This window comes from Rhea pennata, chromosome 1 (genome assembly GCF_028389875.1).
Source record: "Rhea pennata isolate bPtePen1 chromosome 1, bPtePen1.pri, whole genome shotgun sequence".
NCBI lineage: Eukaryota > Metazoa > Chordata > Aves > Rheiformes > Rheidae > Rhea > Rhea pennata.
In genome coordinates, this window is record NC_084663.1 from 110,884,591 (window position 1) to 110,899,932 (window position 15,342).

The 15,342-nt window shown below is 36.1% G+C and overlaps 1 protein-coding gene across 1 annotated transcript in view; it reads right to left on the minus strand.

The window, feature by feature from the left end:
• The window catches only part of TMPRSS15 (transmembrane serine protease 15), a 57,304-nt gene extending 42,176 nt beyond the window's left edge, over window positions 1-15,128 (minus strand). The window contains exons 1-7 of the mRNA XM_062575186.1: window positions 14,984-15,128; window positions 13,258-13,388; window positions 12,874-12,941; window positions 11,966-12,010; window positions 9,093-9,235; window positions 3,582-3,659; window positions 1,837-1,956 (exon numbers count right to left, since the gene is read on the minus strand). Coding sequence (XP_062431170.1) covers window positions 1,837-1,956; window positions 3,582-3,659; window positions 9,093-9,235; window positions 11,966-12,010; window positions 12,874-12,941; window positions 13,258-13,388; window positions 14,984-15,128 — 730 coding nt within the window. The remainder of the gene's footprint in view (window positions 1-1,836; window positions 1,957-3,581; window positions 3,660-9,092; window positions 9,236-11,965; window positions 12,011-12,873; window positions 12,942-13,257; window positions 13,389-14,983) is intronic.
• Window positions 15,129-15,342: the final 214 nt, after the last annotated feature.

Consider the following 15,342-nt stretch of genomic DNA (forward strand, 5'->3'; position numbering starts at 1 on the left):
TTACCAAAAGGCTGGACTGAGTGTTAGAGCCTCCCCTCCCTTCTGAACTGGCCGCACTCACAGAAGTACAGGTAATGGGCAGGCCTGCAATTCACTGTCTTTCTCAAGAAAATCCCATTTCTGGCAGAAAGTGTCAGCATGTTACCACCCCTCAATACCAGGCCTAGAGTGAGTATATTTCAATAATTTTTAAACCTTTAATCTTTTATTTGCTTGTTTTTAAACTAGAGCCCATCATTTAACATGTGTTTGAAAGCTCAGACCAATCTGTCCCCATCATTATTCCCCGGAAAGCGTAGAAGGAAATTCTCACAGAACGCAAATAAACTTTGCAAATTCCTCCAAAACCCACTGGTGCCAAAGGATATAAAATTACTCGGTTAAAAACCAAATAGGTCTCAAGTTTGTACAGTTTTCTCATCATCATCTTTCATCCTTCACTGTGGTGCTGGCAACTCAAAATGTTTGTGTCTCAGTTGTTTTCAAAGAGGTGCCACACTGACCTAAGTTTGTTCCCACTTAAACAAAAAGAAACTCTCCTTATTGCCTTCAATATGAACTGTTTTAGGCTCTCTTTAAAATCCTCACTACCATCTAATTATTTCTTGAAGGGCAAATATTGACTATCATTTATTTTATTTTATATTTTTAATTGCAGTACATTAAGAAATTATATAACCTTATCTAAAATGAAAAGTACAGTCAATATATCCTTAGTTTAGAGAGTATATTTTTAGTTAAAGCATAGGGGATTTCAGCAGCAAAAGCCAAGTAGGTATTTTAAAGCTAATATTATGCTTAGCAACTTTAAAATAGGCCCTGGCATATTAGCTTATTCTCTGTCTAATTTTTCTACATAGGAGGCTAAAAGCTATTAATTCAATATCTTTCCTCATGATAGATTAACAAGGAGAATACTTTTATAGCTGCTCTCTTTATGAAAACATATATCAGATACTGTATTCATATATCTGAGTATATTTGCATCTTGGGAAAAATTTTTTGTGAAGCGTTTTGTATGATGATATGCTTAATGAGGGTACAGGTTGGAGCTTAGTTTTAGTGAGGGAAGGCTATCAAGAGAAAACTCGTTTTCATTTATTTTACAACAATATTCCCAACTTAATGCTGTTTGCAAAAGCAGAAGATAACACTCTGAGAAAAAGTAAAACATAGTGCAATAGAGCAAGTGTAATACCTTCATAACTCTAAAATACGGTTGGCCATATTGATGATACAAATAATTATTTATATGATTTGACCAATTCTAATATACTTGAGGAAGACAGAAGAGAGCTGTGTTTTTTTGCAGTTTGTGGTTTTTTTTAAGTTTTCTAAAGATGGTAAGAGTCTCTGATTGCATGGATATAATAAACACTTGATTAGTATCAGTCTAAGATTGTATATCATTACTAATCATCAAAACAGAAACTTCTCTCTTGGATCCAGATATGACATTAGGTGATTTCTGATGCTGGGTAATGTGACCTCATATCTTTACAGGATCACATTTTTATTTATTTGGATATTTGGATATTGGATTTGGACATTTTTGATATTACTGGCATACAACTTCATAAAGAGTTTCTATATTTACAAATTATTTTATATTAATAGAGTCAGCTTGTGATATTTCTTCATTATTTAAGCATAAGATTATTAATATGAATACTTAAGAAAATTGTGTTCATTTACGAGATAAAGATTATAACACTATTCTTAATCATTCATATTATTATTTCCCATAGACTTTATTTTCATTGTGCAGTCTAGACAATTTAGTCTATTGACAAGTTTATGTTTAGAAAATTGTATGACAGTGCTTTACATTCTTACCACATCTTTTTTCAGATTCATCTGAACCATCTGGGCAATCCAGGACTCCATCACAAAATAATTTTTTTTCTATACACGATACACCATCAGCACAAAGTTCAGCAAGAGGCAGGCACTCAACTGAAAAAAGGACAACAGCAATAACAACACAGAAGTAACGCAGTTACACTACAGTGGAAAACGTGCTCCAGCACAAATCAAATCAATCACTCTATTGCCTTTCATAAAACTGCATTTTTAGAAGCCTTGAGTGAAATATCACATTCTAAAGATAAATTTGGCACAGAGTTGATAAAGTTATAAGCAGTGACATTTTTGAAACTAAATTTGAAGTGGGTTTATAAAAGAAAATTCCATTAATTCCCATCTCTTCCCTTTGACCAGATATACTTTTTTTACACACAGAAAAAGAAATTTTCCAATTTCTTATACTTGACTAATGTCAAGTATAAAACTATGTTAAATATAAGTTTATTACATACTATATTATAAGACTATAATAAGTATAAATTGACTAACTATTCCTTGGTTTAAATAAGAGTTAAAAATCTGTGGGTTTAGTCAAATGAAATGCAGTTCAATTTTTTAACTTCAGTACATACATCAAAATTTTTAATATAAAATAAACAATCCCATTCTCGACCAATCTTTTTGAAAAACTAAAGCCTTTAATATTGGCTTTGGAAATAACAGAAATCTCCAGACAGGAACATCCTACCGTTTTCAGATTTTCAGATTAAATTAAATTTCAGATTAAATTTATAAGGTAAGACCAAATTTTGGCAGAGAGTGTTAAACGGGTAGAGTGTTAAAAGTGCGGAATTTCAGTAACAGCATTCCCCTAGATGTGCATTCACACAGAATACGCTGTAGGTCTGGTTCTTAGATATCTGCGGAGCTGAAGTAGGTCACCTTAAAGTGAACAAAACCATTCAGCTAAAATAAGCTTCGGAGAAACACTAAAATTCTTGAACATTTCATTGAATACTAGGGAAGCTGTTCACACCGCTCCGCCCTGGCAGCCTGACCGAGCGCGGAGCACTTCGGCGCGGCGGCGGAGGCGCAGCAGCCGCGCGGCCGCCCGCACGCGCGGGGACCGGAGCGCGCGCGCGCGCGCTGTGCGGAACGTGGCCGGAGGACGTGGTCCACGCGAGCCCTAGTCTTTCCTCCGGAAAACTGAGCAGCATTGCCATCTGCTGGTTATAAAGAAATTAACGCTTTCTCGCGAAACGCCGTGACTTTCTTTCGGGAGAGCGAATTACCCCAAACTGTAACATTAACCCTCGCCTTCGCACTAAAAAATGGCATTAAACGCTTTTGAAAATGCTTTTGAACGTCTTATATATTTCACTAGTTAATGAAGCTAGAAGAAGTTTTCAAATATACAAGCAGCATTGGTTTTTCATCCATCTTAAGCCAAATGAGAGTTTGTTATCTGTGCCACATGTTTTCCAAAACCCCTCAGAAATAACAGGGAGCAAAAATGAGCGCTCATTGCGAGCATCTAGATATATAAACATATATATCCCACATATATCCTGTTTGTAGATGGCACATGCTTAGAAGTCCCCTTTCTTTGAGGGGCACTTGTTTGTCAAATCCAAAGAACATCTATGTATTATGTATTTATAGGAAGAGGATGCAAGAACTGGTATAAGACCAGCGCATGTAGAAATGATGAAAGTCTAAGATTTCAGATCGTTTCATATAACCTCCCTGCTTCTGCCCATATGAAAGTTACCTACCTGACGTTGTTAAGGACTTGCTTGTAGTCAGTTGTCCTGAACCTGGATAAACACAGCCCAGGGTTAGAACATTACTGCCTGCTCTCAAGGATCCCTCTGCAGTTGCTTGGGCAGAACTAGGCAGTAGCTAGTCTGCTGCTACGAAATCTGCATTATATGATGTATCCAAAAATCCCAGTTTAAGTAATGAGTATCTTGATCCTGAAGGCCAAATTTCAAGACAAACATGAGAAAAATAATGTGGAGCTCAAGAGTATTTTAAATCTCACTATTTTGGACCTATCTTTGTTCTTTTACGTCTAGTCTTACCTAGTCTTTGTGAGTAACTTCAATAGACACTTTTTTCCCCATTAAAATAACAACAATGCTTTTTCATCTTCCCATGATATGAAAAAGTTCTGACCTGAAGTTGGTGTGAGAGAGCTTGTAATTAGATTTATGGGATCTGTTGAAACAAGAAGTTATGAGAACTTCATTACTGGAACTAAAATGTATATGAACATTTTAATATATATAACATTGCTTAGTCAATCAGTTATTGCACTATGAAAAGAGCCTCAAACGTATATTTGTATGTTCACATATATATGTACAAATGTTTTTATCTATATTTACACATACACAAATGCATAGATATATGTGTAGATTTATATTACTGTTAGTTAAATTGCAAAAATATCTTATCTGTGACTTCCACCACACCTTCCCATTAGTGACATTTTTAATAACAGTCTTCTTACTGAAGGTGTCCCTGAGGTTCCCAGCTTCCCGAAAGTCTTAATTTTGATCTTGGTATAAGCATGCCTCTGCACTATTTTTATTTACTATATTAAGACTCAAATACTTGAATATGATGATATCCTCAGCTGAAAATGATTCCCATGTTATTACAGTTAATAACTGCCTCTCCTTTAATGTATGACACGAAGAACTGGAAAGTGGGAGATGTAGTAATGCAGTAATGTGATCTCTGTGGTTTATCATCTACCAGTATTGCTGTCAGAAGTTGCTGACTATAGGCTGTGGAGGAAAAACAGGATTGTTACAGAGGCTCCCAAAAGTGCACACACAGGCTGATAGCCAGTAAAGCGAAAGCACAGGATAACAACAGAAGCGTCACGGCTATAAACACAAATCACAAATAGTCAGTTACTGGAGGAACTCGCTAAAGGAACTTGTGAGCTGAATAAAGCTGAAAAAAGCATCCAGCATATGTAAATATATTGCGTCTAGTAAAACTTGATATACCATAGACTTTGGATTGATAAAGAAAGGACAAATAAGCAGGTTAAAAAACATATAAAAATGACTCCAAGCATTCCCAAGAGCAAGGAGGATGGGGTCCCCGCCAATATTATTTCCATTTAAGACTTGGGTGCTGACAACTCACAGTTCCCTTCCCCTTCCTCTGCCCTCCCATCTTGCTCAGTTTGTTCTTGAGGATGAAAAGCAACATTGACTTTAGGATACAGAGAGCTGTTGAAAGGACAAGCATATTACCAGAGAAAGAGATAGGTGGGAAAAAAAGTATATATGATCAGTTTTGATTGTATCATTATTGGGAATAAGCTGTCATAACTGGACACTTTGGACTATACATGCTAGTATCCCTGTAATTGGACTAGCAATAATTCTTTCAGTGTTAAGACTATAACTAGATGATCAATAAATATATTCTTCTATATTCATAGGTCTATATATAGGGTATATTTCTTTACCCACATAACTTGCACGAAGTGTATAGTGTGGTACATCACCATTAAGAATAATTGTAATTTGTAAGTGATAAGTGTACTTCAGCCTAACACTGCAAGGTCCCTACTGTATTTTTCAGCTGTCTGACTTACTTTCAGCAGGTTTGTACTCAGTGAATTTGTGAGACCAAGAAGCTCTCTCTGTTTTATCCTACTGTCATAAAACTTCTGGTGACAGTGGAATGAAAATCCATCAACATTGCTCAGCACGTCAATAGCTGCAGCACAAAGGCAAGACTCCCAAACTCATCCACCCACCTGAATCTTAACAAAACTTCAGCTTGTAGTCACAAGCTAGTCAACAGAGATTCAACTTTTGAGTCTCTATGCTCTTAAAGCATTCATAGTCTCTTAAAGCAATGGCCCAACAGTCCATGCAGCTATGCAAAATTACACCAGCTAAACAGGAAGTCTTACACTTTTTCATATTTTATTGATAACAAAAAATAGTTTCTGTTTTATTAAAGATACTAACCTGATGAAGTTAAAGGCAGCTTTGTAGTAAGATTTTCAGCAGCCACTGGAAAAAAGTAAGTTCATTATAAACTCTCTTTATAATGCTGTCTTGAGTTTTTTACTAATGTGAGAAAGGAAAGTTAAAAAAAAAAAAAAAGCATTGAATTGCTAGCACTGTCTTTCTTCCCTCCTTTTGACCATTTCATCCTGTTCCCAGCTTTTTCCTCAAACTCTATACTAGTCAGAGGAGGAATGGTCTATATTAATCCCTTTCTGTTCTTCATTCTCCTGCACATAAAATGTCTTTATCTGAGAAATCTCTACCAGTAACATAATATGCGTCCTTCTAAGCATACAGATGACACTTTTTATACTATGGAGCTTTTTCAGACACCTAGGTCTTGTAGAACAGTATTCAGAGCAGATAACTGAGTTAAAATTAAACTAGGATAATCTACAAGAAAAAAAAAGTTTCTTTTATTTACTATAGAAACTGTTCTCAGTCAGGTCCATCCACAAATCCATGGGTCCCAATGAGATGCACCCATGGGTACTAAGGGAGCTGGCAGATGTTGTTGCTAGGCCGATCTCCATCATCTTTGAAAAGTCATGGAGAACTGGAGAGGTGCCTGAGAACTAGAAGAAAGCCAATGTCACTGCAGTCTTCTAAAAGGGCAAGAAGGAGGACCCAGGCAACTATAGACCAGTCAGCCTCATCTCCATCCCTGGAAAGGTGATGGAACAGCTCATTCTGGATGTCATCTCCAGACATACGGAGGAAAAGAAGGCGATCAGGAGTAGTCAGCACAGATTCACCAAGGGGAAGTCCTGCTTAACCAATCTGATAATCTTCTATGATGGCATGACTGGCTGGGTAGATGAGGGGAGAGCAGTGGATGTTGTCTGCTTTGACCTCAGCAAGGTTTTTTACATTGTCTCCCATAACATCCTCCTGGATAAGCTCAGGAAGTGTGGGTAGGCGAGTGGACTGTGAGGGGGATTGAGAACTGGTTGAAAGGCAGAGCTCAGAGGGTTGTCATCAGTGGTGCAGTCTACTTGGAGGCCTGTGGCATCCCCCAGGGCTCAGTACTGGGTCCCATCCTGTTCAACTTCTTCATCAGTGATCTGGATGAAGGAACAGAGTGCCTCCTCAGCAGATTGCTGATGATACCAAGCTGGGAGGAGTGGCTGATACCCCAGAAGGTTCTGCTGCCATTCAGAGAGACCTGGACAGGCTGGAGAGTTGGGCAGAGAGGAACCTCATGAGGTTCCAGAAGGGCAAGTGCAGGGTCCTGCACCTAGGGAGGAATAACCCCATGCACCAGTACAGGCTGGTGGCTGACCTGCTGGAAAGCAGCTCTGCAGAGAAGGACCTGGGAGTGCTGGTGGATGACAAGTTGACCATGAGCCAGCAATGTGCCCTTGTGGCCAAGAAGGCCAATGGTCTCCTGGGGTGCATTAGGAAGAGTGTTGCCAGCAGGTTGAGCGAGGTGATCCTGCCACTCTACTCAGCCCTGGGGAGGCCTCATCTCAAGAACTGCGTCCAGTTCTGGGCTCCCCAGGACAAGAGAGACACGGAGCTACTGGAGAGAGTCCAGTGTAGGGCTACGAAGATGATCAGAGGGCTGGAGCATCTGCCCTATGAGGAACGGCTGTGAGAGCTGGGCCTCTTCAGCCTGGAGAAGAGAAGCCTGAGGGGGGATCTAATCAGTGTGTACAAGTACCTGAAGGGAGGGTGTCAAGGGGACGGGGCTGAATTCTATTCAGTGGTGCTCAGTGACAGGACAAGAGGCAACAGGCACAAACTGAACCACAGGAGGTTTCGCCTGACTGTGAGGGGGAATTTCTTCCCTGTGAGAGTAACGGAGCACTGGACCAGGTTGCCCAGAGAGGTTGTGGAGTCTCCTTCTCTGGAGATCTTCAAGGCCCGCCTGGATGCAACCCTGTCTAACATGCTCTAGGTGACCTTGGTTGAGCAGTGGAGTTGGACTAGATGATTCCAGAGGTCCCTTCCAACCTTACTGATTCTATGATTTTAAGTCACAGCCCTATGTGTTCCCCTCTCTCTAGAATGGAAATAAGGCTTCTCTTGCATATTGAAATATTGGAAACAAAGGTACTACATATGCTATGTTAGTTTGTTGCTATTATATGATTGCTAATTGGTTCTACTTGTCATTTTATTGCAGCACTCCTGATGGAATGGACAGATGATGTCTCATTTTAAGAGAGACATTTTAATGATACACAGGAAAGTTTACTTGTTCACCAGTAGATATAAAACCTTTCAAAAAGCTCTTCTTAATTTTCTTTAATGGCATTTTTGAGGTTTAATGAGCAACCACTTTCCACAAAGATGTGCAGTTATTTAGAACAACTTCTTATAGTTGGTACAAGTAATAAAGAGAAATAAAGATGTCAGGATGTCACTGTGAATTTAGCCTTTGAATATCCAAAGTGCTTAGCAAGAAATGCATCTTTTAGTATAGAGTAAGAGACATTTCACACCAGATGTCCCACTGATTAAGGCAATCAGTAACTACTTAATAGTATCTCCAGCAGGTCTTCAAATGTCAGCTAATCAACTTCCACTTCAAGGGATTCAAATTACTTTTTATCCTCTTCCTCAGTGAAGGCCTGCTTTAAAGCTTTCTGAAGTCAAACGAAAAGTTGCCATTGCTTTTGCTGGGCTTCCACTTAAGCTTCGATAAATTTTCTAGTACTTGCATATTATCACCATATTTGTATATTTACAGAATTTAAAATCATCTAGTCTTTGAAGCCACATTACCTGTTTCCCATTTACGTATTGCTTAAGCATTAGAGAAATATGAACTCAGTTCCTTGGGTATAATTTTCCTGAAGCCAGACTCCTGTATCAGTTTGTTCTTACTCATGTGGTTTCCATAAATGAATCCTCACTCACTGCAAGATCAAGCACTTTTCCTTATTAATTAGTAAACCAGAAAGATAATTGCCTTTACTTAGGAAACAACACAGCTGGATCTTAACTGCATCAATTAGAGGGACAAAGACATTAAAAATGTTAAGCTTCATAAAAGAGGTGAAATTGAGTGGTTTTCACTGAGAAATAACTACTTTGTCCTTTTGTTGCTTTCTTAGTGGACGTATGCTAAGCTGATTCATACTTTCTAGTTGCATAGTTTGTAACTGGTTTTCCTCTGTGGATGATGAAAGTTAGTAAGTAATGAGCCCCTTGGTAATTAGGAGCCAAAGCTTTCATTCATGCTAGCTGTAGCTCTCAAGGATTTAAAGAGAGAAAAATGTTTATTAGCATTACCTGTGACTTGTATGCTGTTCACATCAACTTTCAAAGTCCGTGTAAGGCTAGTTTTATTTGCTTCTATACCCCAAACCAGCTCATTTGTTATTTTCTCAGTAGATACCCACTGGGTAAAATAAAGGTTGAAGATCACAACGGCTCTAGCAACATAAAACATTAGAGAAGAACGTTAGTTAAACCAGATAATAAAGTAAATGTGATATTTGACTTTATCATCCAGACAGAATTTTGCAAAAGCTCAAACTATCATAACATGTTGGCAGGCCAATATGACACACAGAAATGCCTCTTAATTTTTAAGGAAGGTTTGAACCTGTAAGAAACACATTTTCTTTCTTTTTCTCCTCTTAATTAAAAAAAAAAAAATCTAAACCTCATTGATATGGGTGCAATGAAGCTGGATTTGAAAAAACTAAAGGAGAAATAAGTTTGTTGATTATTGAACAAGTCTCCTAGTTTAAGCCCTAAAATATTGATGGTAAGCCTTGAAATATTCATTAAAATATCATACAAAGTGACCGCTTCTGCAAATCAAACATTTCTAACAATCTGTGGGTTCTACATCTGTGAAAATCTCTTATGTGACTACCTGGATTCTCATAAGGAAATGGTAAGAATTTCTATTTTAACCATAGAATTTAATGGTTAGATTATCTTCACCCTCTATGGGACTTCAATTTTATCTAGAATATTATCTTCTTGCTTTCTCCTATATTTTTTAAATCCAATTGTTGTATTTTCTACTTGCAGTTATATTAGGGTAGTGTCAAAGTATGAGTTATGCTTGCTTAAGAGGAGAAAGTTTTTCTCCATTTACTTCAATTTAGGTGCAATCTTTTTTCTTTTAAGCACTTATACTACTTGCAACTAAGTCAACAGTGCCTTTTGATAAGGAGTAATTAACCCTCCCATTGGGTTGAGCAGTTTGCAATATATTGAAAAATGAGCATCTTTCTTTAATTTCTTACATGATTTTGATAATTTCTAGGTCATGCTGAGTAAACAAAAGCTTTTACTGCTATCTTGGTGACCCAGGGGAGTTCCAAGGGTGAAATAACAAGCAGATTGCCCAAATGGGTAAACATCTTTTAAATGAAAAGAGTCAACTATAAAATAATTTTGAGACAAAGTAGTACTTCAAGTATTTTCACAGTAGAAAGGAAGACAGGTCCTTTCTGACATATTAAAAGCCAGATCCAGCACTCACTGACATTAGTTTTTCTGTGACTTTTATGATCATTGTCTTAAGATGTATAGATTGTACTGATCTGATGAAATGTAGATTTTTTCAGTGCCGTAGCTACCCTTTTTGGTTGATGGAAAGAAATAAGCTATTCTTTGGCATAATTGATCCTTTTCTTAAAAAGATGTCCAAAATAGACCAGATGAGAAAATCCTAAAATAACTATTTTTCTCCATTGTTTATGAAAAGAGTCTGGAGCAGCTAGTTCAAATATGTTTACATTTTTGATGAGAAATTTTAAATTTTGGTGAGATAAATCCCATTTTATTTGCAGAAAACAAAATAGTATGGCTCGCATCCATCTCACAGGGACAAAAGCCTGGAAGGAACCTACTCCCACACTACCTACTCCATTCCCGTGACATTCAAAAATCCCAGATAAAGTGATCATACTCCATCTTTTTAAATAATTATGTTTTTCTCTCTTCTATTCCAATCAAAGACTACTCTAATTTAAATCTGCTTCTCATTTTCAGCACATATGTACTCCTGCTTTGCTTATATCCAATGTTCTTTCGACAGCACTCTCAACTGAAACTGAGAATTAAAATTTTAAAAATTTACCCGCTTAATGTTTTTGCAGAAGGCGTTCACATACGCTCTTCATGCTTCTCTTTCTAGGTTAAACAAATCAACGTCTTCCAGTTTGTTCTCAATTCCCTGACAATCCTAGTAACCACTTCTGCACCTGTTCCAGTTGGAACAAAGAATCTTTCTTGAAGAGGGGACATTAAAATTGTACACAGCAACTCTGACTGATTCTCAGCAAAGATATGCATCATTAATAAATGTATTTATTAAGCAGCATTAATATTTACCTCTCCTTTGTCTTGCCTTTTAGGGCAAGTTTATATTAGAGAATCACAGTTATATAGAAAGGATGGCTGGTGTATATATATATATATAAATATATAAAAATATAAATACATATATAGAATATATATATATATTTTCTATATATATTATATATACTATATATATATATTCTATATCTAGAGATATAGACTATATAAAGAGGGAATTTCCTACTTCTCTTATATTTTCCACAGATAAGCTGTTTACTAATATGATCAGTTGTCATATACTGACAGCTTTTCTTTAAGTTCATGATCTTACATATAAGGCAACTAATTTTGTCATTCATTTCTTAATGTCTTTCAGTTTTTCCAGAGTCCTGATTCTTCCCGTTTTTACTATTGCCTACCATACTATATCATCACATTTTCTTTAGTACACGTACTTTTCAAAATCTTCTTACTAATGACAATATCAAGTGAGATCAAACCCAAGCCTGAACAACTTTCCATAAACAATCTCAGCATATATTATTTCTTTCTAGCTAGTTTCTTACCAGTTTCATGGTCCTTGTACCTTTCAATTTTTCTTTCTAAATTGACAGTACCAGAGTCTATTACATTTTCTTTTGCACTAATCTTAAAGCATGTTTTTTTTTTTTTTTTTTTTTTTTTTTGCCGAAAAAGTATGCTTTGAAGCATGCTTTGTACACTCTTCAGAGAGAACTATCCGATCTCTAAGCTGTATTTCTTCATCCATTTATCGCCCCACAGCAGAACTTTCTAAACTAATACAATATCTCTTGCCCATCTGTAAGTAAACATGTAATTACCCAGTTTCAGAATTCTTGGAGCTTTCAGGACCTTCTTCATATTTCCTGTAGGAGAGAAAAAAATAGCATATGATTCACCTTGAGTTTACAATCACGGAGATATGATAGAAGTGTGTTTTGAAACTATTTAATAACAGGAGACTGTACTACACACTTTGCTCAATCAGGATCTTATCTAGAGCAGCACAGATGGGATTAATGCCATGTCACTCACTATATTTATTGGACTTTGTTGCCATCTAGTCTTCAGTAAGAAAACTGACATAATGGGATATTGAAAAGTGGGGTTTAATTAAAACAAGCTTTAATAAGCGAAGAGTGGCTACTGCGCCTTTTTAGGACACACAGGATGCAGCTTTACTTGGTGTCAAATGACAGCCCCACTTGCTAACACCTCAAGGCATATGAATTCAGTGGAGTCTGTGGCTGTACAGATGGACCAGTGTACTTCCATTTATCTCAGCTTATGCCAGCAGAAAGTTTAGACCTCTGTCGTGAACCTTCTTCAAGTTGCCAAGCATTGACAACCCTGAAGATATAGCACAACTAATAAACTTTTCTTTTTTTTTTTTTTTTTTTTTTTTTTTTTTTTTTTTAAGAAAAAAAGGAGCTTTTTTTGGCTTTTCTTTCAAATATGGATATTTTGTGGCTAGGTCTAGTGGCTAAACTAGTATTCAGCCTTACTTATCTGGTCAAGAAATGGATGTACTGAAGCCTGAAAAAGAATTTTGCCCGAGGGAACACAGTGGTGCAAAATTCCCCACAGCAGCACTTGAAAGAAGTGGAAAGAATAATACAGAAATTCCCACGGGATCTCTTTAAAAGCAAGGTATTTGCGACTATTACTGAAATTAGCTAAATGAGGACTTTTTACATTTACTTGAAAAGTTTAATTAAACTGTACCTACTTGAACTGCAAAATTTCACATCTCTCAAATTCATTTTTCAGATGACTTTCTTGAAAGATTTCTTGTATCTATACAGAAAAAAAAAATCTTGGACCAACATAATAATTAAAAATACACCCAGTTGAATATTGCAATCATGACTAATACTCAACAGCTTTTCCTCCTCAAATCTAGACTATGGAAGCCAACTTTTTTTTCTTTAATGCCTCGCAGATCTTCACATATAATAATATACTTAGTTCTGATCTGGCTTAATACCTAAAATATCTCAAGTTGAAAAGCAAAAAAAAGGCATCAACAGCAGGCCATGTTAGGAAATTAATGTAGCTTACGTACATCTATTATGTACTCTTAAAAGTATAATTTTATACAGTAAGTTCTTACCAATTGTTCAACATCAAAGGCAAAGATTTTGAAATCAGCTGATGATCTGTCTTGCAATCCAGGACTGAATGATGTCCCAGACAGTATTTTAAATGTTCCTATGTAGCCATGTGTATTTCCATCTGCTTCAGCTGGATTATAAAAAATAAAATGCTTGAATTATACAGAAATATATGCAAGAAACGATGTTAGATTTAGTTACACAGAGATCATCAATACAGTAACTGTTGGCTTTCTGTTTTCCTTTCTAATCAGAGCTGCTTTACTGAGTACTGATTTTAAAAAGTGTGTGATGATTTTCATCTGCTTAAAGGACAGTATTTCCAACTATAACCATGTTCTTATGAATGCTATGTGACCTTGGTTCTCATTGCTTTCAATTCTGTAGTAAACACTGGACTTGCCAGGAGCACTGTGAAAGATACAGTCGCTAAAGGAGATGCCAAGCTGTATGTAACACGTAGGGGACAAATACATGTAGGAAGGATGATGGCTACTGAATTAAGAATTTTTTGTGTGTTCTGGATTTAAAGTATCTATAATTACTACTTCACACTTTCTACATTAAAAGCTGTGTATCTTTTATATAAATGTACATCACTTTTGAAGGCAACACTTATGTCAGACTAGTTAAACTATTTTTGAGCTGACCTTTCTTTTACCAATGTACGCGTGAAATGCTGGGAGAATGTATGAGGAAACTAGATAATTGGTCCCTACTGCAAATTTAATCTTGACTTTCAACAAGCTACAGCATATTGAAAACAATTCTTTGAACATCAAAAGTAATTTCTCATTGTATAACACTTTGGAAATGTTCAGATAAAACCTGAACTGATGTGGTTGCTAACCCATTGCACTACCTGTGATATTTTTTAAGTTGTGATTGAAGGCACTTAGACCTAAAATGAGTTTTAATACAAAAACAGGTAACTGTTATTAAGAATAGAATTTATATTTTGGGAAATACTGGCATTTTGAAATGTGTAGAAAAAAGATAAAAAATTGATATTGTCAAGATATCAACAGCTAATGATTTATTCAGCATTTAATCAACAAGTTCTTTAAACCAAAATTTCATTTTCAGTTGAAAATGATTCCACTTAGATTTTCAAATTTAATTTACTTCCGATATCATTAGCTTAATTGTATCATATTCTAAACATTGACTATATATTGAGAATTAACTTTACATAAGGCTGGCAGCTGACTGTGTAATGTAGAATCTCTCTCATATTTTACTTAAAAATTATCTTTAAATAAAGAAAAGATTCCAAGAGATATAGTACACCTAAAATTCCTCACAGACTTCAGTGGATTATTAATGTCTTTTTGAGTCAACCTTACAAATGGAGAAGAAATGGCATAATTTATAAACAGTTCAGAATATTATGTTCTCCATTTAATGAATTGACTGAATAGCTAAAACTTTTACAGTTTGGATTGTATTCGAAGGATCTTTTCCAAAGTCTAAGACACAAAAAGTCTCTCCTTTGATTTCAGCAAGCTGCAGATCATGTTTTAAGTGCTTATATTTTTGCTTATTTTCTATTATCTATTTCTATTATCTATTTCCAGTGGAGTAGGGGAGGAAAGTGTTAAAAAAAATAAAAACAAAAACTCAAGCATTAAAAGCATGAAATCTGAAAAAATACAATAACAAAGTCTGAAAAAGTCTGAACTTCTACTGAAGAACTTCTGAAAAGGTTGAAAGTTGACTGCTTACCTTGTTTTAACTCCTGGATTAGTAGCCAGGAAAGTACAATCAGTCCAACACAAGCACATACAAAAACTGCAAGCAGAGAAGCAAATAAAATTTCATAGTAAGTGAGAGGAAAAGTTTTCTTATTAAACAATTTCTGTAGCTTCATTTCTGTCTTGAAAGCGGGCATCAAATAAGAACTGACAAAAACCCTCAAATAAGGAGGGTAATAATCCACATGAACTGATATTTATAGGAGACGTCTGTAAATTAATTACACCATAAATCTTCATTGACATTGGTTTTTACAACATTCCTGAACAGTCATATTCATGCACAAGATATGCAAGTACGAACAAAAAAAAATCTCTTCAGAAAGGGGC